The sequence below is a fragment of the Onychomys torridus genome, chromosome 3 (assembly GCF_903995425.1).
Source record: "Onychomys torridus chromosome 3, mOncTor1.1, whole genome shotgun sequence".
Classification (NCBI taxonomy): Eukaryota; Metazoa; Chordata; class Mammalia; order Rodentia; family Cricetidae; genus Onychomys; species Onychomys torridus.
Genome location: NC_050445.1, coordinates 125,643,265 through 125,655,727, shown reverse-complemented (window position 1 = coordinate 125,655,727; position 12,463 = coordinate 125,643,265). Strand labels below are relative to the sequence as shown.

At 41.9% G+C, this 12,463-nt stretch overlaps 1 protein-coding gene across 1 annotated transcript in view; it reads right to left on the bottom strand.

Moving 5' to 3' along the window:
• The window catches only part of Dnah6 (dynein axonemal heavy chain 6), a 199,313-nt gene that overhangs the window by 100,213 nt on the left and 86,637 nt on the right, over nucleotides 1–12,463 (bottom strand). Inside the window, exons 34-36 of the mRNA XM_036180253.1 lie at nucleotides 8,474–9,029; nucleotides 7,478–7,600; nucleotides 694–876 (exon numbers count right to left, since the gene is read on the bottom strand). Coding sequence (XP_036036146.1) covers nucleotides 694–876; nucleotides 7,478–7,600; nucleotides 8,474–9,029 — 862 coding nt within the window. The remainder of the gene's footprint in view (nucleotides 1–693; nucleotides 877–7,477; nucleotides 7,601–8,473; nucleotides 9,030–12,463) is intronic.

Here is a 12,463-nt window from a genome sequence, read left to right as displayed (position 1 = left end):
CAAAGTATATTATGTATTATTCATTTACTTATTTATTTTCTTTGGTTTTTCAAGATGGGCTTTAATCCCAGCACTAGGGAGGCAGAGCTAGGCAGGATCTCTGTGTGTTCAAGGATACAGTCAGCATGGCGACACACACCTTTAATCTCAATACCAACCATAGAAGACCTGGAGGTCTGTACAGACAGGAAGTGATGAGGAGGTCATGTGGCTGGGTTTACAACCAATGAGAAGGCAGAACAGAAAGTCTTTAAATAGACAGGACACAGGAAGTAGGTCTCTTGCGGAGAGGAAAGACAGAGCAACAGTGAAGAGTAAGGTTTTCAGCTCTCAGCTATTGCTCTGACCTCTTGGCTTTTAACTCTGCAATTGGCTCTGTTTCTTATTTAACAAGACAGTTACATCTACAGTGTAACAGCTCTAGCTGTCCTGGAAATCGCTCTGTAGACCAGGCTGGCCTCAAACTCAAAAAGATCTGCCTGCCTCTGCCTCCTGAGTACTGGGATTAAAGTTGTGCACCACCATGCCTGGCCCAACGCACACACACACACACACACACACACACACACACTCACTCACTCACACACACACACTCTTAAAACAAAACAAAACTTCATACACACACACACACACACACACACACACACACACTCACACACACACACTCTTTTAAAACAAAACAAAACTTCATACCATTGACAAGATGCTTCCATCCCTGCTGAGTAGCAAAGACTCCAGCAGGCAGCAGAGTGTGGTCACTTTGCTGATGTCCACCTGTGGGATGGCTTGGTTGCACTTTTTGTTTATAAAATGTAACCCTTCATCAACATAACGATTGAAAAGGTTCAACAAATATTCTTTGGTTTCCTCATTCAGCTGAAATGAAACAAATAAAGAACGTTTGAGGAAATTCTTCTTTGTTTTATTTATGTGTTTTTTAAAAATAAATTATTTATTTTTATATGGCCTTGTTGGAGGAGGTGTGTCATTGGGGGTGGGCTTTGAGGTTTCAGAAGCCCACACCATTCCCATAGTCTCTCCTCCTCTCTGCCTCATGCCTGTGGATTGGGATATAAAGCTTTCAACTACTGCTCCAGTGCCATGTCTGCCTGCCTGATGCCATGCTCCCCACCATGATGGTCATGGGCTCACCCCTCTAAAAATGTAAGAAACTCCCCAAGAAATTGTTTATTCTATAAGTTGCCTTGGTCATGGTGCCTCTTCACAGTAATATAAAAGTAACTAAGATACCACCCCACTCCAAGATTTAGGGCAAATTAAAGATAATTTGAATATATATGTATATATTTGTATTATATATATTAATGTCTATTATGTGAATTATATATATATATATATATATATATATATATGTACACACACACACACACACACACACACACATATAAAATGTCAATAGAAAAGGATAGAGAGCTCAGAAGCCTGGGATGGTGGTACATACCTGTAATTCTAGTATTTGGTAGGCTGAGGCAGGAGAATTGTGAGTTCAAGGCTATAGGAGCTACATGATAAGATTCTGTCTCCAAGCAATGCACCTAATATAACAGACTAGAGAATTCAGAATAGTCCTGTGCAACTATAGCCAACATTTCTTTAACAAAAGGACAAAGGTTAAAGCTAGACTTTATAGTTCACACCTCAAATCCTAGAACTTGGGAAGTGGTAAAGGTAGGAAGATCAGATGTTCAAGGCCATCCTCAGCTACATAGTAAGTTTAAGGGTAGTCTGTACCACATGAGAACCTGTCTCAAAGAAAAATAATAATAATAATAATAATAATAATAATAATAATAATAATAATAAGGCATTCCAGTGCATAAGAGATGTTTTCCTTAAAAAAGTAGAGTTATGGGGCTGGAGATATGGCTCAGCGGTTAAGAGCACTGGGTGCTCTTCCAGAGGTCCTGAGTTCAATTCCCAGCAACCCCACATGGTGGCTCACAACCATCCATAAAGAGATCTGGTGCCCTTGTCTGACCTGCAAGCATATATGTAGACAGAACACTGTATACATAATGAATAAATAAATCTTTAAAAAAAGTAGAGTTATTAATGCAGACTAATCTCTCATATAACTAGGTCAGTGGTGACATTGCTATAGGTGCATCTAATGTATCTTTCTACTCACCTAACTCTCACTCCTTTGCCCTCTCCTAGTAGTCTCTATACAACCTTTGGAGTTTTCAAATTTTGTTTTGACAGTCTTATTTTCAACAATAGATACTGAAACAATGGAATATCCACAAAATGAAAAATAAAACAAAATAAAACCAAATGAGTAGAGATACTGACCTTAGACCCATTACAAAGATAAACTCAAAAATGAGTCAATGACTTTAATATAAAAAACAAAATATAAAACTTATAGAAGATAATATAAGAGAAACTGAGATGGCTTTGGATTTGAAAATGGGCTTTTAGAGACAGCATTAATATAATGATATGTAAAAAATTTGACATTAGACCTCATTAAAATTAAAAGTTTCTAGGGACTGGAGAGAAGGCTCCAAGGTTAAGAGCACTAGATGATCTTGGAGGGGACCTAGGATCCATTTCTAGAACCCACACAGGGTCTGATAGTCACCCATAACTCTAGTTCCAGGGGATCTGACAACCTCTTTGACCTCTGTGGACACAAGACATGCACATACTACGCAGACATGCATGCAGGCAAAATACTCACACACATGAAATTAAATAAATCTTAAAAAAAACACTTTCTCTGTGAAAGATACTGTTAGGAAAATAAAAATGGAAAGATTATATTGTCTGAAGAGATATCACAGTACTGTTAGAAGAGTAAGAAGCCACAGCCTACAAGAAAACAGCTCCAAAAGAGATAATTTGATAAAACATTTGTAAAAAAAAAAAAAAGTTGTATCAAAATGGACAAAGGAGGGTAGACATTCTCTGTTCAAATGTAGGCCATGCTGGCCAGAAGAATAGGTAGGCCTCCCACCCATGGACCATCCTCACTCCCTTGGTTCTCACAGACATAATTCTCCCCAACCCCCACTCCCATTGCCATGTCCTTGCCCCCAACTCAGAAGGACATCCCCTGCTCAAGTGCAGCCCAAGCTGTCCAGAAGAATAGGCAAGCTATCCATCCATGGAACTCTCCCATCCCCTCAGTTTGGTTCCCACAGACCCAATCCTCTACCCCCCACCCCTGGTGCCGAGTCCCAGCCCCCAACCCAGGTGGACATCCCCTGTTCAAGTGCAGGCTACATCAGCCAGAACAACAAGTAGGCAAACTCATGCAGAAACTCACTGCTGGACCAGAGGCCACGCCAGCCACCAGAACTCTAGGTAGACCATTTGCCTGTAACCTCTCCATTTTTTCGGTACCTCTCTCCCCCAACTCTGACACTATCCCCAATCTCCTCTGCCCTCTTCATCATCTTCATCTCAGCCCTCAACTTGGGTGGAGACGCCCTGTTCAACAAAAGGCCATGCCAAAAGTCCAGGTAGCCATCAGGGAAATACAAATCAAAACTACACTGAGATTCTATCTTATACCTTCAGATGGCTAAGCTCATGCTGGTGAGGATTTGGAGCAAGGGGAACACTCCTCCATTGCTGGTGTATGTGCAAACTTGTACAGCCACTATGCAAGTCAATATGTCAGTTTCTCAGAAAATTGGGAATTGATATACATTAGGACCCAGTTACACCACTCTTAAGCACATACCCAAAGGACATACAAAGACACTTGCTCAACTATGTTCATAGCAGCTTTATTTGTAATAGCCAGAACCTGGGAACAATCTAGGTGTCACTCAACTGAAGAACGGATAAAGAAAATGTGGTACATTTACATAACGGAGTACTATTCAGCTGTTAAAAAGTGACATCATAAAATTTTCAGGCAAATGGATGGAACTAGAAAAAAAATCATCTTGAGTGAGGTAACCCAGACCTAGAAAGACAAACGTGATATGTACTCACTTATAAGTGGATATTAGCTGTTAAGTAAAGGATAATTATGCTACAATCCACAGACCCAGAGAGTAAGAAAAAGGGCTCAAGGGGGGAACACATGGATATCCCTGGGAAGGGGAAATAGAATAGATTTTGTGGATAGACTGGGGGTGCATGGAGATGGGAACAGGAGGAATCAAGTGGGAGGGGTGGAGAGAGAGAGAACACGGAGAGACTATTGGAAATGGGGGCCCTTGGCGGGTAATGTGGAAACCCAGTGCAGTGGAAACTCCTTGGAATGTAAAAGGGTGGTCCTAGTGAGGACTCCTGGTAATGGGGGCACAGAGCCAGAACCAGCCATCATCTGTAACCGGGCAAGGCTCTTGGTAGTGGGTCTGGAACACTAACCCAGACACAAAACCTTTGACCTCTGATTTATCCTCCCTGCAAAATGTGCTGGAGTAATGGTAGCATAGAACTTGGGAGAGTGGCCAACCAATGAGTGTTTTAACTTGAGCACATGCCACCAGAGGGAGCCCATGCCTGATACTGCCTAGATGGCCAGGAACCAGAGTCTGGATCGTCCAGAGATCTAGCCAAAAAAAAAAAAAAAAAAAAAAAAAAGATTCCTGGTGATATTCTGCTATACTCATAGATCAGTGCCTATTAGAGAAGCTTTATCTAGCAACTCATGGGAACAGAGGCAGAGACCCACAGTCAAACATTAGGCAGAGCTTAGAGAAACCTGAGGAAGAGGGAGAGGAAAGCTTGTAAGAGGCAGAGGGGTTGGGGACACCAGAAGAACACAGCCCACAGAATCAACTAGCAGGGCTCACAGGGGCTCCCAGAGACTGAAGTGACAATCAGGGAGCCTGCATGGGTCTGTGGTAGGTCCTCTGCATATATGTTATGGTTGCGTAGCTTGGTGTCCTTGTGGGACTCCTAACAGTGGGGGTACGGCTGTCTCTGACTCTTGCCTGCTCTTGGGACCCTCTTCTTCCTGTTGAGTTGTCTTGTCCAGCATTGATATAAGGGTTTGTGTCTGGTCTTATTTTAACTTGTTATGTCATTTTTTGGGATGATATCCCTGGGAGGCCTGCTCTTTTCTGAAGGGAAACAGAAGAGGAGTGGATCTGGGAGGGAGGAGAGGTGGGGGAGGGGGAACTGCAATTAGGATGTATTGTATGAGAGAAGAATTTAAAAACAACAACAATAACAACTTCCCAAACAAACAAACAAAAAATCTACAAAGATTTCCCCCTCTCCCCAACATAGGGTTGCATAGGCCTTCTACTCTTGATATCAACAATAAAAACAACCAACCCCAGTTAAATAATGGACAAAACTATTCCCTAATACTTACCTTAGCAAAGGTGACATATAGATACAAACAAGCCCATAAAGGCATGCTTGAGTATCTGCCAACTGAAACAAGACCCTGTTGTACCTGCCCACTGAGCTGCATACAACCCAAAGCACCCAAAATGCCAAATGATGGAAAGTATTTGAGCAACAGGAACTCTCCTCCACTGCTGGAGTGAATACTAGATGTCACAGTCGCTGTAGGAGACAATCTGGAGATTCCTTACAAAGCCAACTATTATGGATCTGTTCTAGAAACTATATACTTCTTTGTATTTACCCAAACTAATCAAAAAACTATACTTCTATGTATTTACTCAAACTAATAAAAAATTCAAGGAAATGTAGATGTAACAGTCTTATTAAATAAGAAACAAAGAGCCAAATGCAGAGTTAAAAGTCCAAGAGGTAGGAGCAGTAGCTAAGAGCTGAGACTAAAACCCTTTCTTACCCCTTGCTTGTGGTGGTATTGTGTTCCTCAAAATATTGTGCACCCTAATAAATTTATCTGGGGTCAAAGAACAGCCAGCCACTAGATACAGAGGCTAGAAAATGGTGGCACTCATGCCTTTAATCCTTGCATTTCAGAGACAGAAATCCCTCTGGATCTCTATGAGTTCAAGGCCACATTGGAAACAACTAAGCATGGTGACACATGTCTTTAATCCCAAGGAATGATGGCAAAAACAGAAAGGTATATAAGGCGTGAGGACCAGGAACTAGAGTCATTTTGGCTGGTTAAGCTTTTAGGCTTCTAGCGACAGTTCAGCTGAGATTCATTCTGAATGAGGACTTCCTGTGCCCTGTCTTTTATATAGACTTTCTGTTCTGCCTTCTCATTGGTTGTAAACCCAACCACATGACCTCCTTGTCACTGCCTGTCTATACAGACCTCCAGGTCTTTTATGGTTGGTATTGAGATTAAAGGCATGTGTCTCCAAGCTGGTGGTGTCCTTGAACACACAGAGATCTGTCTGTCATGTGATCAGGGTTAAGGGCGTGTGCTACCACTGCCAGACTTCTGCTATGACTTGCTATTAGCTCTGACCCCCAGGTAACTTTATTTATTACCATACAAATAAAATCACATTTCAGCACAACTAAAATATGGGAGAAACCTGCACACTAGTGCATTTAGCAATTTTATTGCTCAAGCTCCAGGGATCCACAATATCCATAATATAAAAAAGGAGATAACTGAATAAATGAATAAATGTACTGTGGTAAGTCCATACAAGGAAATATTATTACTCCATGTTAAAAAGAAATGAGATATCAAACCAAGAAAGACAAACCAAGTTAAAAAAATGTTGGTTCCAAAAGGTTGTATACTATGACCCAGACTGTCTGACTTCTGGGAAGGTAGAACCATAGGAGCACTAAAAGATCACCAAGTACTAGGCTGAAAGATGGAAGCACAAATAGGTAGAGCACCAAAGAGTTTCAGGACTGGGAAGTGAAGCATTATAATGGTGACTACATGAAGTTATGTGTTTAAAAATCCCTGTGCACTTTACAATGCAGAGTGAACCCTGCTGCAAGCCGTGTACTTCAGTTAAAAACAATGCATTGATATTGGCGCACTGATTGTAACAAGCCTATCACTTCATTGTAAGATGTCAGAAATAACGGATCTTACACTTTGTACCTCTGGGGTGAAAATGTGCACCTATGATCAAGGCAGGAGGTAAACATGTTTTTCTCTCCTTCTGGCTCTTAGAGGTGTTCAAGGATCCTAAACCCTAAAATCCAACCAGAAGTTAAATATTCTTTATTGTGATTTCCTTGATCACCCACCAGGCTGTCTATAAAGTCTTGTTCACTGTCTCAGCTTGTTCTGTTCTTATTTTTTTTGGGGGGGTGCAGAACAGTAAGGTGGAGGGAATACCTCATGTTGGTTTTTAAGAGGAACCAGTTTGCAGAGAGGCTGGGTGGAGAGGGCAGGAGGCAGACTGACAGGTAGCTGGCAGGTGAGGTAGTGTAGAGCATACTTACAGGGTGTGTATATGTTCTTGGAGGATCCAGGGATTTGTTGGGAGAGAGACAAGCTAAAATAATGGAATTCCTCTAATCACACACACCACTAGAGTGACCCACATTTGTGTACTGCTGGGCAATATGAGCCCCAACACATACTTGGGGGAGACTTGGAAGGACATCCAGCTGCACTTACTTTTTCAGAGATTCTGCTCATCCATGTTTTAACGTAAGGCATCCACTTAAGTTCTTCCGGATCCACAAATACCATTCCACATCGGCTGACAGTTGCAGGAGAGGCCACCCTGAGATCTTGTACCTAACGTTGAACAGGAAACAGCTAATAGGTTACTTCCATATCCTTTCAACCTCAGTAGTAGTGAGTCACAATTTTAAAGTGTAAACCAAGCTGGAAAGGGATTCTGTAGAAAGAGTGGGAGAGCAGTATGCAATTTGAAAAGGAACAGGGAAGTTAGGTGAAGGTTTAAGTTAGTGTAGACCACACTATCAGTCTCCATTCCCACCCCCTCCCCCTCCAGGATCTATCTACATAGCCCTGAGTGGTCTGAAACCCACAGAGACCCACCTGCCTCTGCTCTCCAACTCCTGGGATTCCAGGTGTGCCTACCACATCTACATACAAAATAGGGACCATCGTTCCCCCCCTTTTCTCTATTGACTTTTCTTCTGTCATCATTGTATCCTGATATCTAGCCACATACATGGCACACAGCAGATATTCTTCAGTATTTGATGGATGGGGGGGGGGTGTCCAGATGGTAGTTCCTGTGTATTTTTGTAGCTGTGTTTGATTATCATCCTTCTCACAATCCCTCACAATGAGGCAGAGAAGGTAGTGTCTATTCCTTGCACAGTGGAGTAATTTGTTCACAGAATGCCTAACATTATTTTTACCTAGAGATTACAATGATCTAAGTCACACACATACATCTGTCTCCAAAAAAGAGCAAGTGAAAGTAGAATTAGTTTTGCTTCTATTTTACAGATAAGTAGGAACATCTGACAGGTGGTGTCAACCTATTACAAAAGACAATTTAATAAGTACTCAGCAAGTAAATAAAATACCACCACAGATAAATGAAGAAATGATATATCACTGAAAAGTAAGTTGTTTTTGATGGTGGTGGTCAATTCATTGAGTATTTCACTTCCCAGTAAGGCATGCATTTACCTCAAAAAGCATGTGGATATGAGGTGTTAGTTTAATCCTTTCACTGTTAGCCAGACACAGCATCTTGTTGTCGTCCAACACTGTATTCATATTTTCAATCCAAAGAGCATCCACTGGTCCATCACTGATTATCCACTTATGATCTTCTGAAGTATCATTCACAGCTGCTCGGACACTGAGTGCCATCAAACCATCCTTCCATTCCAAGGTTACATTATTGACTTCCCCATATAACTCACCCATTGTGATTGATTTTGGATTAAGAACATAGGTTTTTACAGGCTGATAAAAAGCATTGCCTGTGTTGAGTTTTTCCAGATTCCCTAAAGTTTCTGCTAATACTTGGTAAACTGTGGTCTTGCCACCTCCTGTCGGTCCCACTAACATAACACCATGCCTCACCAGCATGGTTTCATACAACTGTATCACCTTTTTGACCATGCATAACTCAGGCTGAAGGTTTTGTCCAATCATGACATCCACAATTGTCGACTGCAAAATACCATAGTCATGCTCTGGGATTAGGACTCCAGGAAAAAGATCAGATATGATCCCACTAACAAAACAGAAAAGACATTAGTTAGGAGCCACCAGCCACTCCTGTCTTCCCATACTTGTTGTAAGTAACTGAATGACCTTTTGACCGTCCACATTACAAGTCTGTCCTGGGCTGTGCCAGGGTCCATCCTTTTTTTTTCTGAACTCTTGTGTGATCTCATTTCCTGCTCAGCAGACTGATGTGTTTTCTGTACAACAGGACTTCCTTCACATCAACAATAGGACTCATTTCTATATTGCCCACATTGCATGGTAGCACAGTATCAAACATCTAGGTGATGAATTTATCAATAGATTTGAAATTTTCACTTCAGTGTTTCCCTAAGGTATTTTATATGCCCATGATATATATGGATATTGAGAAAAACAAGATGGAAGCTAAGATAGAATATTAGGGGCTTTGGCAGCCGGTTATAAGTAACTCCATTTAAACTCTTTTTATATAGGAGTATTTATACATTTTTGGAAGCTTCCAGACACGTAGGTTTCCATATGGCCTTTTCAAAAGGTCTTTGGTGTCAGCTGACCCTCCACATAACTCCTCCTCTACCCCACTCTCTCACTGCTACCCCACCTCACCCTTCCCGATCCATCGTTCTGATTAACCCTTTATAGCACCGTGTCCTCTCTCCCTTCCCTTGAACCCCCCCCCCCCACCATGACCCTTGCCTAATTTCCAAATGGACCATGCTCCAGTGGAAGGTCACACACCCAGGAGTATATGGGCAACACAAATTGGACTTAGTTCTTAAAAAAAAAAAAAAAGACATAAAATTAGGAGGGTAGCATGAGGGAGGTAATCTGGGGGAGGTTGGGGAAGGGGGCGAATGTGATCAAAACACACTGAATGAAAACTTGAGAAGACAAATACAATCTTGCAAATGAAATAGAAAATCAGCACTTGCTAAAAAGGGAGGAAGGGAAGGGCTACGGGAATTCTGAGAGACAGTTGAGAAGAGACATCCCGTGGGAAGAAGGGGGCTCAGTCACTGTCATACAGCAGACACACAGATATAGATGGGATGCACATAAGCGTGCGTGTGACGTGAAAGCAGAGGTCAAGTAGAGGAGCCAAAGGAGACTACTAGGAGGAAAATGGGAGGGCAGAAGGTCACTGGGCTCATGTACAACATGGACTTGTATGAAAATGTCCTTATACAACACAGCGCCGTGTACAATGCACGTTTCAAAGAAGGCATGTTTAGAGTTATAATATAAATTATATCTTTATTTTCCAAAATGAAGACATAAAGTGTCAGAAGTACCAGATGGGAGTAAAAGGGATGAATTTGCACACTTCGGTAAGGAGGTCTTTCTAAGGAAGACAGAGAGCTCACAACTACGGAAAGTTGGTAAGGCAAAACGTAAAACTAAACAGATAAAAAGCAAACTTCAGAGGGATAGAAGGCTTCACACACACACTTAGTGAATGAATGACACTCCCTCCCTGTAATCCCAGAGCTCTACAAGTTGTGGCAGAAGGATCATAAGTTCAAGGGTAGCCTGGGCTACACAGTGAGATCCTGCCTCAACACCCTCCTCTTCAAGAAAGAATGAATGAGAGACTTAAAAGGATAGCTCTGTTGTCTGTATCAGGTCAGGGTTTGAGTTTCTATAGACATAAGTAAGTAAAAGAACATAATGGGAAAATCATCCATGAATAATAAAATGCTAATAGACACGGGAAATGACAGCTGAGGTGTAGAAAATTGAAGACCTGCATGTGAAAACAGTCCTCTGTTCTTGGCCACTCTTTGCATTTGAGGGGAAATCAGTATTTTCATACAACCATTTCTATAACTACAGAAGGACAAAAGCTCTCTGGAGTCGACATGATGGAATCTATTTAAATTAAGTATTTGCAGGACTGGAGAGACGGCCCAGAGAGGAAAGTGCCTGAGTTTGGACAAGGTAAAAAAAGACCTAGGTAGCACACCTGTAACCCAGCACAAGGAAGGAGTAAGCTGGCAGAGACAGACAGATCCCTGAGGTTCATTGGCTAGTGAGCCTAGTCAAATCAATGAGCTTCAGGTTGAGTGAGAGATCTTACCAAAAAAAAAAAAAAAAGGTGGAGAACAATTGAGGAAGACATCGCGTGCACACACACACACACACACACACACACACACACACACACACACAATCTATGACACAGAAAAATCTGCTTCAAGGAATCTCCCTAACATAAATATGATAACTGGGCAAAGATAGGTGCGTGGAAAATAATATTCAACTATTAAAACCAAGAAAATGAAACCGCTCAGCTAACACATATGCAGTGTGCTGACTTGTCTTATATTAACTTGACACATCAACTGGAGTTATCTGAAAGGAGGGAACTTCAACTGAGAAAATGCCGCCATAAGATCCAGCTGTAAGGCATTTTCTTAATTGGTGATTGATGGGGGAGGGCCCAGCCTAACTGTAGGTGGTTGGTGGTCCCCGGTTCTATAAGAAAACAGTCTGAGCAAGCCAGGAGAAGCAAACCAGTAAGCAGCATCCCTCCGTGTCCTCTGTTCAGCTCCTGCCTCCAGGTTTCTGCTTCGTTTGAGTTCCTGTCCTGACTTCCTCTGAGGATGAACAGCCATATGGAAGTGTAAACTGAATAACCCCTTTCCTCCCCAGCTTGCTGTTTGGTCATGGTGTTTTGTCACAGTGATAATAACCTGCCCCTTTCTGAATGGAGATGGAGGAGCAGATGGGGAGGGGGGTAAATGGGAGTGCGGGGAGAGAACGGGAGGAGAGGAGGGAGGTAAAACTGTGGTCGTTAACTAAAATAAGTGAAAAAAAGTTAATTAAATAAAAGATACATGATTAAAGCAGTCACATTCATATTAAATTCCAAGCTGACTTGTTTTTCAGACTAGAAATTCCTCTAAGATCGGGAATTTAACAACTGGTAAAATGCCACAGTTTGGTGACCAATATTTTGAAAAACAAAAGGTGATTAGAATAGTGTTGTACATTTAGTTCATTTGTTCTAAACAGTGCTTTTTCCTTCTCTTTCTTTCTTTCTTTCTTTCTTTCTTTCTTTCTTTCTTTCTTTCTTTCTTTCTTTCCTTTTTCTTTTTTTTTTTTATGACAGGATTTCTCTGTCAACAGTCCTGGCTGTCCTGGAACTCACTCTGTAGCCCAGGCTGGCCTTGAACTCACAGAGATCTGCCTGGCTCTGCCTCCTGAGTGCTGGGATTAAAGGCATGTGTCACCACCGCCCAGCCTTATATCCTTTTCTTTACTTGTGGTGTTTTTGAGATAAGGTCTCACATAGCCCAGGCTGGCTTTCAGCTCCTGATCTTCCTTCTCCCTCCCAAGTAGGGGGCTCCCAGGTCGGTGGTTGCCACCTCTGACTGTGTTTCTTAAGGAATGCACACATCTCCAGATGAGATGAGAAATGGATTGGCTTTAAAGAGACAGAAAACCCCAGGAGCTGCA